Source organism: Diachasma alloeum, unplaced genomic scaffold (assembly GCF_001412515.2).
Source record: "Diachasma alloeum isolate Michigan unplaced genomic scaffold, Dall2.0 Dall_scaffold_00316, whole genome shotgun sequence".
NCBI lineage: Eukaryota > Metazoa > Arthropoda > Insecta > Hymenoptera > Braconidae > Diachasma > Diachasma alloeum.
Window position 1 is genome coordinate 612,835 of NW_021680455.1, and position 15,194 is coordinate 628,028.

Genomic DNA, 15,194 nt, shown 5'->3' on the forward strand with positions numbered 1-15,194 from the left:
ATTTCGTTTTTCGCGATTATCTCGGAAACTATGAGAGATAGAACCTTAAAACCAATTTTGGGTTCCCTATAGAAAAATGGACGGCTCAGAATTACGTTTTTCGACGTTCTACACCCTATACAAGATAAATTAAATTATTTTTTTCTGGCGATTTCGTTTTTCGCGATTATCTCGGAAACTATAAGAGATAGAGCCTTAAAACCTATTCCATTCGATTCCTGAGGAAATTTGGGTTCCCTATAGGCAGATGGACGGCTCAGAATTACGTTTTTCCACGTCCTACACCCTATACCAGATGAATTAAATTATTTTTTTCTGGCGATTTCGTTTTTCGCGATTATCTCGGAAACTATGAGAGATAGAGCCTTAAAAAAATCGATTTATCAAACTTCGACTCCAAGTTCACACAGCTCACAGAGTTGTATATAAGCATTGGTTAACAGATCGGAAATGTAGTGGCAGATTTACGAAAAAAGATGGATAGAAAAAAGAAAAAAATTTGAAAGATGAAGTTTTACATGAATAAAAATGAATTAAGAGATTTTTTGGTTGACATGAAGCAAAATTTTTAATAATTAAAATACTTAAGACACTGTTTTATTAACTTAAATGTTTTATTTACAGTTCATGTAGAATATTAAGATATTCTCATCACTTTCTTGTGAAGAATAATGATTAATAATTGAATTTTCACATGAAAACTGAAACGACTACTTGCACCGAAATACATTATAGTGCTTTCATTAATTCTTTCATCCTCGATGCAAAATGCAATCAAAAATGTACTCAACCCCCCAAAGAATTTACCTGGAAGCTCGTCAAATGAAACCCCGATCGTCGCAGGAGTGAAATGATACGAGTTATGTCCCCCATCTGGCGAATGAAATTAAATATTTGATCTGTCGTCACTCCGTTATCCCTCACACATCCCGAATGTACAAATTGCATCGTCTCCGAAGACATCTAAAAATCCAATATCCACTTTTCCCGAGAAACCTCAACCGCGTTTGTACAGACACTCTCAACCCCGTGTTATTGGTAGATTCCAGGATTGCATGGTGATATTCAAGTTGTAATCCGGCGAATTAATTTGATGGAGTCGTGGAGTTCGTTCACATGTATCCAACATGAGGACTCACTTTCAATGAGGCGAGGGGTCTAATTGGATTTTACCGCAGTGTCGCTGTCATTACCGAATTCCGGGTATTGGGGGTGTAATGGGCTTGCATTGGTCGAGAATTCCGAATAGTTTAAGGGAATGAAGTGAAGTTTAATATCAATTGTTCACTTTTTTTTTCACCTAGCGCACCAATCGTTCGATATTCGATATTCCTTTTTTCAATTCAATGTTTATAATGATTCTCATTGCAGAAAGCAAAATTCTTCATACTTTAATTCCTGTGCTCACTGAATAAGATTTTAATCATAGTTACAATTCAGTAGCGAAGTGGTAAAACGGTTTAAGTCGACTTATCTCCCAGTTGAGTTTTTGAGGAATATTTCCGAATCTAAGGAAGATAGCGAAATTTTCGTAATGACTTTTGTTGTAACTCTCAATCGGCCCTACAAAAAAGATTTGTTTGGTGAATGACTAGATTTAGGGTGGATGTGGGATGAGAATGTGGAGGGAGTTGTTGGGAAAATTACTGTAGCCGGATTAAAATAATCACACTATATTTCTGTGGGATCGAACCACTTGTCAATTAATTTACACTCTCTGGTTTTCAACAGTTGAATGTCTAATTAAATTGATGATTGTCTTTCACTGTAAATTCGTTGAGTCACTGAATTTAGACTGGATTTAATCAACAGAGGTGATGTACTGAACAAAACGGTGATCTTACAAAGAGCGGTGATGTACTTGATTACTAGTGAGCTAGGTGAGGTTCAAAGAGCTGCTATACTCGGTGAAGTGCGATATAAAACTTGTACAGGTGATTTGCCCGAGATAGACTTGTACGGCGAGAGGCTAAGCCTAAACTGATTCGCGCGTGTTTCGGTGACTTATGGCTGATGACTCGAAGGGTCCCGGAGATTTTCGAAGTAGGCCGATGGTCGACCAGAATGTTCTGGAAATTTAGTTGCGTTTCAAACAAGATTATAACAAAAATTTTGTTATCTCCCTTAGATTCTGAGATACTAATTGAAAACTGGTCAATAGTCAAAATTAACTTGTACCGTTTTACCACATCGCTACTGAATTCAATTTCTGGGATTCAATATTTGTTGATACTCTGGCGAAAGTGCGTGCCCACGCGATTATCAATTTTTAGTTAGTTCACATGGTAATTCAATTACTCTCATGTTCATCTCGACAATATAATTCCGTGTTTAGAATATTGTCATCTCGTAATTTTAGCACCAAATCAAAAATTAAAACTTAATTCGGAATATTGAGTCGCACATTTTTTATTCGTACCATAAATTTTGTGTTTGGATGTTAATATTATTTTTTCAAAGTGAAATAATCGATCATCATTTCCACTATATTCCAGGCAGATTCTCTTGTCCCTAACGTCAAAAATGTGAAATGATAATCTCATAATTCTATATACACTCTTGGAATTTTCGCGAAATTTCATAGAAAATAGGGCAGTTACATAAACAACAATAGTTCTCTACTTTCGTTCTTCATTCTCACCAAACCCTTCAAATTGTTTCACTCGCATCCCAGATGCTTTCCAATGTACAAGAAATCTCTATTTACCTCTTTTTGTGTTTTGATCTCCCCTGTACATGGTACATTATCATAACATTCAACTAAATATCTCTGTAAATACCAGGCTGAAGGCCTTCAAGCGATGGCCAGTCGCAAACCCCTCGCGGCAAATCACGTTAAAAATAAATAAAAAATAAATATGATAGTTACTCTCATAAGAGTCACATTGAATCCGATTTAGGGGATAGATGGTTATGAAATTTCCAGTTTTAGTTAGAAATCACGGAAATTCATAAGTTTTCAGAGGCTGTGAAGCGTAAACGTCACAACTTGATTGACTTTTCAATGGAATATGAATCGCATTAGATTTTTCAATGACAAGATTTTTTAAAATTTCAGTGAAAATTGAATATTACAAAATTTTTCGGGATTTGACGTAGATAATTGAGACGAAAACTATTAATTGTTACTCATGAAAACGTCCTTGCTTTCTCCATTCGTTCGCTATATTTCCCATGCATTTTTTTCCGAAAGGAACGCGGAGAGAGATTTTCAGTAAAAATTATGGAACTCGAAGTTCGTTCACCGATTACGGAATCGACTGAGAAAATTTAAGTGACGGTATCGTAATTTTTCACAGGAGATTCAGATAAAAATTACGGAACGCTCTGGAAAAATTCCGTGACAGTTCCGTAAAATTTCCTACAACCACATGTCGCTCTGGAATTCCGGAAAAGATACGTAATTTTTATTGAATATTTCTCTCCGTGAAAACATGAACTAAAGAGAAAAAGCCTCGAGTTCTTTATTTCATTACTGTGGTGCTGGAAACCAGAAGCTTTTTTCTCTCTGTAGGATATCGTATTGACAGACATTGAGGTATTCACAGTTCTCCAGCATCTGGTTATGAGAAATATCTCTACTTTTTATTTCTCCGATTGCCAATGATGAAGGAAGGAGACGACTGACGGCAAGAAGCCACACTGGTGGTCTCGACGATCGTGAATACCATTCGAGAAGTTGGAGGGAAAAAAAAAAGAATGAGGAAATATAGAAGTAAATAGGAAGAAATCGAATAAAACGGGAGACTCCGTGATTCCAGTGGCAGTCACTTGAAATCCCCCAGACTGGTATCATGTTAAACCAACTAATAGCATTTCCAATGTGTATCAGATGGAAATGTCTCCACGGTGGAATTTCAGTCGGATAACGAAATTCAGGAAATTAAATCGTGACAAAATCGGTGAAATGGAGTATTCCAGGTAGAGAAATGGAGAATGAGAGAGAAAAAGAGTCTATCTGTTCTGTTTCGCCACTGGATACTGGTGCTGTTGTTATTTTCTTAAAATGGGAGAAGAGAAAATTTCGTTTGAAATAAAGATATTGGGAGACATTTCGTTTCCAATTCTGTTTGCCAGTTGTGCCAAGGGTTCTGGGGTACGTGAAATTCACTCTTTTTCTGGAATTGTTTCGATCGTGAGGAGATTTAGGTCAGCACACTGGAGACCCATCGACCTCGTGCTGATATTGGCCTATACCCATGCAAATGTCGGATAATTGTTGTCGACTGGTGAAATAATTGCATTTTAGGGGGGGATAAAGTTGTTTGTTGGGGGCGAAGGACAGGGGGCTCTGATCGTATTTGCCAATGTGTCGCGAAAAATTACGGCTCTCGGTGGGCTTTCAGCTTTTTCTTGTTGAACAATTTTTTTCGATGGAGGGTGAGAGTGGTTTAATTGATGAATAGACAAGCAAATTTCACTTTCAACTTTCCGAAATCGTCTTTGAAGTAAAGATATTGCGAGATAATTAAAATTAAAACAAACAAAATCCTGTGAACTAGTAGTAATTTTTGGGAGAGCGACATTAAATTTTATTCAGAGGGGAAAATTATGAATTTTTTTATAATTTTACTAAAATTTCAATAAAACTCCAAATTTGTTAGCAGCAAGAAGACTAAAATTTATAATTAATTAAAAATCTAAAAATTAATTTACCTGGATTTTCGTAATTTCTATTACTTCAAATTGTCAATTTTCAATGACAAAATTTCTTGAAATTTCAGCGAAAACTTTTTCCGAAGGATAAACTTCCAGAATACTTGAAAGCCTCGATACTCTTCTTTTAAGAATTTCGAGGTCAAAATGAATGAAGAATTTCAGGAAGTCAAGTGTTCTGAATTAACTGCTAGTTTCACTGTGACAACTCATGATATCGACTAATGACGAATGCTCATTTAGTGTCACATTCAACAGTCATTTGATTTAAGATAGCAAACCTCAACAATAACCGAATCATTCTATGAATCATCCTAATGAATCATCCAAGAATCCAGAAGTGTTCTTATCCCCAGTAGAACAGCAGTAAAATCCACAGGAATCTCTACCTAACAAGGACAAAAAGTTTACAGCAATCAGGACGAACTTTACGACTTCCTGACTACCACTCAGCCTTACTCAACTAAATGCAAAACAAAAACCGAAGGAAACATCATAAAACATTAATAAAAACAAGGGACAAAATCCGGGAAAACTGGTTCAAGATTTCTACTCTATTTGCAAAAGCGCCTGCTGCAAGACGTCCGGAGGACACTGCTGTAGAAATAAAACCTCCACGAGAAGAAAAACCGACGGAAGTGGCATTAGTTCCAGAAGCATTGTTAATTACTGAAGAAAAGATGAAAGGAAAACGTCGGTAAAACGTAGTGAGAGGAACGAGAGTTGAGTAAACGGAAGAGGCTGGTTACCCAAGCAGCGATGGAAATCGCTATAACACCAGCGGGAGCTCACACACGACAGCCACTGGGGACTCGGTGAAACGGAGGAGGATCCACCGGGGTAACAGCAACGAGTAAGAGGGACAGACTAGACCCCCTAGTTCCACCGTAATTCGATAGAGAAAACTAATATTGAACATTCCTAAGTAGAATGTGAAAGTAGTTGTGCATGAGACAAGCAAGCGTTTACTGGGCATTTTCTCGCTGAGAATGGTAGCTCAAAGTAGCGTGAAAGTAAGTGAGATGGGTCGGATGGTAAGGGCTGGGGGAGAAAGGGCATACCAAGTTTTTGCTTTTAAGAAGCAATTAAAGAAGCGGTATATGCTGACAGGCTATCTCTCGTTTCTCATTACATTCGGCCAACTTCTAGCGCAATTATCAAGCCAATTTTAACGTTTACATTCCCGCGTGGAAATTGTTTAATTCTGGTCGTGACACTCGGAATGGAGGTGATGAGGCAGAGTGCGTTCTGGGTATTTCACACCTGTACATCATCACGAAATCATTTTGATGAAGTGAATCATCATTCATTCGTCACTCCTTCGGCTTCAAGATGAGTTAATTTGAGACATTAGACGTGAAAGTGAGACGTTTTGTCCGTCTAAAACAAAAAGTTTGATGGACAAGATTTTTTCGTAATGTCTTGAAATACAAGTCATCTAATTTGAGACATTTTTTTTTAATTCAAGACATTTAAAGACTTCAGTAACTAGTCATTTATGAGGATAAATTTGGTGACACAAACGTCTTAAAAGAGGCGACAAAGGGCTTAATTTCAGACGCCAGTTTTTCTAGTGTATTCATTGTTAAATTTGGACGTTTCTTTATATATTCATTGTGAATGGAAAAAAGTGATGTGTAGAGATCGCCCCCTCAATTAACAGTGACGGCTACCTTATTTGCAACGAAATCGATGGAGCGGTCTGCAGTTTTAACGTCTACATCGCCTCGTGGAAATTGTTTAATTCTGAGTTCGTTCTGGGTATTTCACACCTGTACATCATCACGAAGTCATTTTGATGAAGTGGATCATCATTCATTCGTCACTCATTCGGCTTCAAGATGAGTTAATTTGAGACATTAGACGTGAAAGTGAGACGTTTTTTCCGTCTAAAACAAAAAGTTTGATGGACAAGATTTTTTCGTAATGTCTTGAAACACAAGTCACCTAATTTGAGACGATTTTTCTTTCTCAATTAAATACATTTGAAGACTATTCAATAGCTAGTAATTTATGATAATCAATTCAGAGATACAACCGTCTTTGAAAAGGCCAGAATTGTTTCTTCATTTCAGACACTAGTGCATTTATCGATTAATTTGGACATTCCCTTTGTATATTCATTGATGAATGGAAAAAAGTGAAGTGTAGGCATCACCTCGTCAATTACCAGTGAGTTTTAAATACCTTCCGGCCACCTCGTTTGCGACTAAATCGATGGAGTGGTCTGCTAGGATAGCCGCGCGAATGACCCGAATGCTCGACCTGGAACATTTATTCAAAAGTGTAACCTCTCTACCCCGAAAACCGTTCCCTCGATCATCTCGTCGACAGGTAACAGGACACTTCCACCCGTTATCGTGCACGCCACCAACTAGAGAGCCTCTCTCGTGATTCCCATTCGGACCACGAATTATCGCATCGTTAGCGTTCAACCCGCGCTTTTACCTCATATAGCTTTTAGTAGGAGGCACTGATGGTAATGGAGGCTTCGTATATTCTTTTCGTTACTTAACAGGTGAGATTAGATGGCATCATTAATAACCGTTCGTCGAGTCATTCATAAAGAGCGTTTCATGAATGAGAGGCTATTCTTTTTCACCGAATTGATTGGCATGTACTGTAGAAACTACTGTCTTTAGAACATTGCATACAAAAACTTGTCTTATGGGCCAACTTTGTGATGACTGAAGGTCAAGAATGGCTTAGAATGAGACCTTTTTCAGCCCGACAACAAGACGCTTGATGTCCAAAACATTTTTTGTCAATTCAAAATACTTGACTATTCAGTCACTGATCATTTATGACGGCAGCACTACGACAAGACGTTAGTCCGATGAAGGCATGAAATCATAAGACGTTTTCGTAATTTATATATTTTCTTGGAATTTATTGGAGTTCTGAATTTATTGAATGTGTCGAAAGGGTCATGAGGATGGGAGATAAATTTATTTAAGCAGTATCATTGCAAGATCAGAAGGGCGTGAAAATATTAAATACTATTCCAAGTAAAAATACTTTTCATCAGTATCTTCGATCACACGAAAAATCTTCGTTGCATGATTTTCTCTTATCATGAGACATGGTCAAAGATTGAGATGAATTGAATGAAGTATTTGGAAAAAAATGAGTCAGAAAACTGGAATATCGAGAATACATGTCTCAGTGTCACTAAAAACGACTCAAATTTAGGAACTCAAAGCATCTTAACTTCAAGCACTAGTTTTTTTCCGTATCACCGTAGATTCTCGTACCTGAGAGAAACGTCAATTACCAATTTCACATAAATTCCCAGCAATTCAGACTAACGTATTCATAACCAAGTAACGACCCCGCCGATGACACATACATGATTGGTATGAACTTGTAACAAACGAGGTTATGCTTGAATGCGTTTATCCGCCCCTCGTTTGCCCTCTCCACTCTTATTCACCCCCGCGCATGTAAAGACGCTGGGGGTTGTAAATTACAGTGTTGGAAAACGACGAAGACCTCCACGTGTCTCTAGTCCCCACAATCTACCCCAGAACCCCTGACATTGCTTTAAAATTACGAGTGATTCAAAAGCTCATGTACATGGTAACGATATACCACGAGTCATGTCTCCCTGGAATTGATCCTCCGTTCCCTTCCCCTCGTATCTATTTTCGTTGTCCAATCCCGAGGTACAATCAGAATGGCATTGTCTTCCAATTCAATGAGTTCGTCTTTAGCCCCTGGGTCATCATCATCATGGATCGTTGAATGCGTGTAATGAGGAGTCACAGGACTGACCCGGATATTAGAATGTCCGGGGGACGAATGTCGTCAATGCGCTCGATATTCAGAAATAACAGTTGGTCGTGGGAAATGGCCGGTATTGGGCCAGTGTACGGTGAATAATCTCCAGTCTCTTTCATCTGTGTTATCCTTCATTAGCGGACGTTCCTCCTGACCCTGATGAAAAAAAAAAACCCTGTGAAGGGGGATCGAGCAGCCCTTGGGAATGATCCAGGTGGTTCACACTGAACCCAAGACCTCCATCATAACCCCCACCAGTCCAGTGTCCACTTCACCAGACACGCAACTAAAACACACACATTCGTTATTCCAGTATTAATTGTACTCCGTATAACCGAGCACTTCCGTATCTCTTATTCATCCATGACTTGTTGGATCAATAATACAAACTTGGGAGGGGGAGGAGGATTTTACTGTACCGCATCACGATTGCGCCCGAGGGGCCCATACACCGTACTCTCTTTATACACATGACTTATGCAGTATCTCCCAGATATTGGAATAATGCCAAATATATATAAACTTGTTCACATACCGTGGTGCACAGGGGGTAACCTACGATGAGATTTCCAGATTCTCGCTTCTTTCCATCCAACCCTCCTGTTTGCCAATTTCCGGAAACCCGTAGATTTCAACGGGTTTTATTTACCCTTTACGTGTACTGAAGATAGACACTCTAATATCGGGGGATATGGTATGGATGGTAGACGTTTTATTATGCAATCTCGGGGGAGATTCATCTTTGGGGGCGAAGGTTGTTTATTAGGGAAAGGCAGATGGGTTTTTCATTCGGTTATTATGACCATTTTTGGATGAAATTTACGGGATTCTTGTTGGACATTTTTTAATGGTATTTTTTCAATGAAATTTTGAGGAATTTTGTCATTGAAAATACAAAATTTCATGGAAAAGCAATGGAACGTGTCAATTTGAGATCAAGTCTTCGGTGACAATTAATAGAAGTCGGGAAAATTCAGGTAAATTTGTTCTTGAATTTTCAATTAATTGGAAATTTGGTGGTTTTTAGTACTGAATATTCAGGCTTTGATTGATAATTTGAGTGAGCTGGGAATTGCTGCTACTCAAACATTTTAGTTTTTATTAAATTTTCTATGGAATTTGAAATTTCATTTTTTTTCTGAAATTCCCGTTGAAAGTTTTTAGCTAAAAATTTGTCAATTTTTTGAATTTTCAATGAAATCTGAAATTTTTTTTTTTTTTCTCTTATATCGAATTAAATGTTACTCTCCTGAAAAATACTAGTCAAATATCCCTGCCATCACGTCTCAATTCAACTAATTTCGTGATGATTGAGTGTTTTGATTTGAGAAATTTCTATTGAACTGGACTTGACTTTCTATTGAACTGTTTATTAGTTTTTCGACGATTCTAGTGAAATGTTCAATAGAAAATATTCTATAGAAAAAGTCAATAGAATTCGATTATTGTATTGATATTTTCTATAGAATTTCCTCGGCTCAAATTTTCTAAATTTTTTCCATTCTACTTTTCTTTTCTTTTCATCAACAAAATCAAACAAAAAAACTTAGAAAATTCGAGTTGAGTAAATTCTATTGAACATTTCAATAGAATCAGCCAAAAATTAATAGAGAGTTGAATAGAAATCCCATAGAATTGTCGAGCGAATGCGCGAAGTTTTTTAATTACATTTTTACATACTTGTGTCGTCCATGTCAATCAATATTCTCCGAAACCCGTCCGGAATGAGTAATTATTCTCCCCCACAACAATGCGTATGCGCTTAATCAAATATTCACGACAAAGACATCTTGATATTGATTTCCCCACCCCAGTGTATATTTATCCGCCATTTACCTGCGCACCCTCACATGAATTACTTTGAATTAATCTGTGCCAAGTAACAACTCAGATCATTTAATTTTGGACTCCTCTTATTCTTCCAGAATGACACGATGCAGGTCGTCTGGCAGTACCACGTGGAGGAGCCAGTGTCGGCAGCCGGTGTTTTGCCACCTCATGGGGCTGTCCGTGGCTCCCGTCCGCTGTACCTCGTTCAGAGGGACTCACCACCAAAGCGCACTTCACGAAATCAAGAGGTGCCATCGGCGATGAAAACATGGGACGTGTTAAATCAACAGGTAAATATAATTCATTACACTTTTCCATTTGTTGGTTTCAAACTTTCTTTCACTCCAAATCTTCCTGATTTTTTTACTTAAATTTCCGATAAAAGTCATGGAAATTTCTGGAAAGTAACATTTCCACAGAAATTTCTAGGAATTTAGTCAGTGACAATTCATAGTTTCATGGAAAAATCCGTGGGAACTGTAAATTTCAGTTTAATTATTTCGGGAAAATTAATGAAAAACTAGAAAAATTCAGAAAAATCTTTCCTCAAACTGAAGATTTCTTTAAATTTTCAAGGGATTCGGCAGTGAATATTCATTTTTACTTAAAAAATCATATAAATTCTGGACTTTATCTGAATTGTCAGAGAAACATGGAATTCCATTGACTTTTGTTCCTTAAAATTAATTCAAGATTTTTTTTCCGAAAATTCATTCAAATTTTTTCAACAGTGTAGTTTATTTTTCTGTCCGGCGGAAGCCAATACCCAGTGCATTGCACATCGATCGAAATAATGAATAATGCTGGGTGTGTTACGCTGCATTCCATAAAAATATTTCTCCCCCATATCTTTTCTCTCTTTTCGCAAGAGGGCAAATACACTTTAACACTCGTATCACGTGCTACGTAACCGTGCCTCCGCACGCGCCTCATTCCGCTACTGCGGGTAACACGCAATAACAGTGGGGAGAAAAACGAGGATATTGAAAGGGTAGAGAATGGGTGAGAAAAAAATATATAAAGGAAAAGGGAGTACTTCGGCATTTTCTTTATCTCTATTTCTTGATTTTTCTCTTCGGGTAATATCGCTTTTACGAGAGGCATTGTGGCGGTGGCGATTCAGCACAACCCTGCTCTCCACAGCTCCAGTCTGATCTCAACGGGAAATCGGTAATAACGATAGAAATTGAATTACGTAAAAATGTTTAAACGTCGGAGTTGAATCACCCGTTCGGTTCTCTATCAGTTCTCCAGTCCTGGAATTTCTCTGTTTATTGGTAACGATTAATCAATACTACGTGGGTATTAAAAAATTTACGAGAGTTCAATAAATGAAACAGCAGGATTTACCATCACGAACATCCGGGGACTGTATAATTGTTGTTTGTTCATTCTGATTCAACGAATCGCTTCACCGTCACGTGCTGCTACATTATTATGATCATAAATCTTGAAATAGTGGATTACATTGTGATAGAGTTTACGAACTAGTCACCTGATTGTACTGGCATTATTCTAGAAAGTTTCGGTGAATTGTTTGGAAAATTATAGCAAAGAAATTTGGGGACAAAAAACTTTTCTTGAAATGTATTTTTCTCAACTCTCGGTTGTTCAGTGCTTCATTCCCTTGATTTATGGGGAAAAGTTTAGGCGCCATTGTTGTGTTGATTGCAAAAGAATTTGGAAAAACTCTGAGGGGAAGATATTCTGAAGTCTCGTGCTTGAATTTTACGGGGAAAAATCAGGTGATCATTGAATCAAGTGGAAATTTATTCATTCATGCAAAAACGGAAATTTAGTGGAAAGATTCTGAGGATCAATAAGTTGTTTCCATGAATTTCGGGTAGTTGATAGTTCAACTTTTCGAAGCTTCTAAGAGTTAGCAAAAGAATTCCGGCACAAGACGCCACGAGGCGCCGAAGAAGGGACCACGCGCGCTTGCCGATAAACGGCGAAGTGGGGACAATTAGAGCGGCAATAGAGGGTTAATATGATTCTACTGCCATTATTCTAGAAAGTTTCCGTGAATTGTTAGACTAATTATTGCAAAGAAATTTGGGAACTAAAAACTTTTCGTGAAATGTATTTTTCGCCATTCTGGGTTTTTCAGTTTCATTTCGTTGATTTATGGAGAAAGGTTTGTGCGCCATTGTTGTGTTGATTGCAGAAGAATTTGGAAAAACTTTTCAAGAGAAAATATTCTGAAGTTTCGTGCTTGAATTTTACGGTAATCAGGTGATCATTCATATCTTAGAAAGTCCCGGAAGATTATTTGAAAAATTATTGCGAATAAATTTGAGGAAAAAAACTGGACCCGAAAAACGGATATTTTTATTAATTGTGTGGTTATACTTTACTGAGGAGTAAAGTTTCACCGCTATTATTGCATTGATATCAGAAGAATGTTAGGACCACTTTGACGTGAAAATATTCTAAAATTTCGTTCTTAAATTGTACGGAAGAAAAATCACGTGATTATTAAGTCAACTGTAAATTTATTCATTCATGCAGAAGTAGAAATTCAGTGGGAAGATTCTAACGAACAATGAGTGGCTGAATTTCGGGTAGTTTCTAGTTCAACTTTTCGAAGCTTCCAAGAGTTAACAAAAGAATTACGGCAATATTAATCTTGGCCCTCCCTTCAAACTTGAGAACAAAATTCATAACCCCGAGGGCAATTGCTAATGTTGAGGGCGATGCTAGTGTTTTACGATGGAAATAACTTCATCGTAGCGTTATTGAATCATTTTTCGCATTATCTGACTGATCAAGTTGTTGCATGAAGCATTTCACGATGTACGAAGATACGGATGGGAAGACTTGATGCTCTAATTACGAAATGCACAGTGTTGCTTTTTTTTTTCTTCCTCCTTTCAATCTGAATGCAATGGAAGGTGAGACAGACTGGAAAAGAGAAATGAGTGCCACCGATAATTGAATCCCTCGCATCGATATTTGGTTTTCCGGTGCTGTGAGCATCTCGTTGAGCGACTGGTATCACTGGCGGGTACGATGGTAAACCGATCCTCTCCATTGATATTTGTACGAGAATAGCCACCAATGATGGAACAAAATACGTCTAACAACTTATTCATCTTTTCCTCTCTCCTATCCCTCTCTTTCCTGTTCTTTTATTCGATTCATTGGATTGCACACAAATTATTCAGTATTCTCACGATTACTGCAATGACTTCCGTATCTCATTGAACCATAATAACAAAATGTTGCGTTTCAACATTTATTTCCCAAACTATTCGTCTCTTCCCCTCCGCAGTAACTAATCACATCCTCAAACTTTTGTTTTAATAGAATGTTTCATATATTCTAGGATGTATTTACCTGCATTTTTCCGATATCTATTAATTTTCAGGAATAATTGACCTGAAATTTGCAGTTTCCATAGATTTTTCCTAGAAATTTTGAATTTTGAATTGTGAAGTTCCTTATGATTTCAGCCAAAAGTTGTAATTCATTGGATTGCAGACTTCCGAAACTCATTAAACCATAATAACAAAATATTGCATTTCAGCATTTATTTCTTCAACTATTTATGTATTCCCCCCGCAATAACTAATACATTTCCATAAAATTTGTGTTTCAGGTGAAATTACCGATGGAGCAGGACACCCTCTTATGGTGCAGAGTCGTAGAAATGCCGCGTCTGAATCGTAAACACCACGTCATAAAGGTAAAACCATAATTCAAATATGAATTCTCATAACCAGGCTTTTTATAAAAATTTATCACAACTTTTCACCAGGGTTGCGTCACCAGAAGTCTTGAGAGTTTTGTCGCGATATGGGGCGTCGAAGTTGAAAAGATCCTTTCTAAGAAAAGTACAGACGGGGCTTCCGACCAAAGGAGAAAGGGTTTTGGTACTCTCTAGTATAGTTTCAGTTTGCTACGTTACCAAAGTCGGCAACTACCCGGATCGCGAACTCAATTGTACGTGACCGTAATGCAGAATGCCATTGCATCGTGTTTCTATGGCTGTCGGACGAATGAAAGAGAAAAGAGAATTGGTCTAAGATATCCTGTTGTAGTGTATGCGAGAACGCAAGGGAAAATGTTATATACAGCAGGTGGGAGGGTAGTTGGAGGAGGGTAATCATAAAATTTTATTGATGAAAAAGAAAGCAAAGAAGAAAAAAGAACGCAGTATATACTGCCTGAATGATCCACATTGCATTCAAGATTCGTCGATAGACGACGCAATCAAATCAACTCGAAATTGTTTTACAGATAGCTTTATAGCCAGTTACTGAATAGAATAGCAAACTATCCGACAAATGATTTATATTTTTTCATTACGAATGCATTTCAGTACGAGCCAGTTATTCAGCCAGGTAATCAGCAGTACCTGCATCACATGACCCTCTACGAGTGCCGTGGAAAGGAATCAGACTTGGAGACAGCAGCTAGCGCAAATGGCACAGTATGCTATCAGCCGGACCATCCATCACTCCTGTGCACTTCGATAGCGGCGACCTGGAACCTAGGATCTGAGGTAAATTACCAACCAAGCCGCCCAAAATTGTCATCTCCATAACTCTCTACCTCCCACCTCAACGATCATTTGAACCAACCATAATGAATAGTGAATCTCCAAAGAACACCACCATCCAAAAACAAATAGAACCTCTCTCCAATCGATTTTGACGGTATAACGTACTCGGTAATAATCCTGTGGATCGTTTAATGCATACCAATGAAAGCCTTCAACGACCGCAAAAGCCACCGCAATTGCTCTGTCGTCAGAAACGTGAGCTCTCCCGCTGGTGGAGATGCCTGCGAGAGCAACCCATGGCTTTTGTCACCAATACACTCAGCCTCTCGCCATCCAACTCCTCTCCCTCACCCCCTCATCTGTACGTCATCAGGTTCTTGAGACCGAAGCACGTTCGATCGCCGTTACCGTTAGCCCCCCC

General features: G+C 38.0%; 1 protein-coding gene across 1 annotated transcript in view; it reads left to right on the forward strand.

Annotated features, from left to right (window-relative positions):
• The window catches only part of LOC107040100 (MOXD1 homolog 2), a 168,002-nt gene that overhangs the window by 146,093 nt on the left and 6,715 nt on the right, over positions 1-15,194 (forward strand). Inside the window, exons 4-6 of the mRNA XM_015260047.2 lie at positions 10,362-10,556; positions 13,868-13,954; positions 14,591-14,773. Coding sequence (XP_015115533.1) covers positions 10,362-10,556; positions 13,868-13,954; positions 14,591-14,773 — 465 coding nt within the window. The remainder of the gene's footprint in view (positions 1-10,361; positions 10,557-13,867; positions 13,955-14,590; positions 14,774-15,194) is intronic.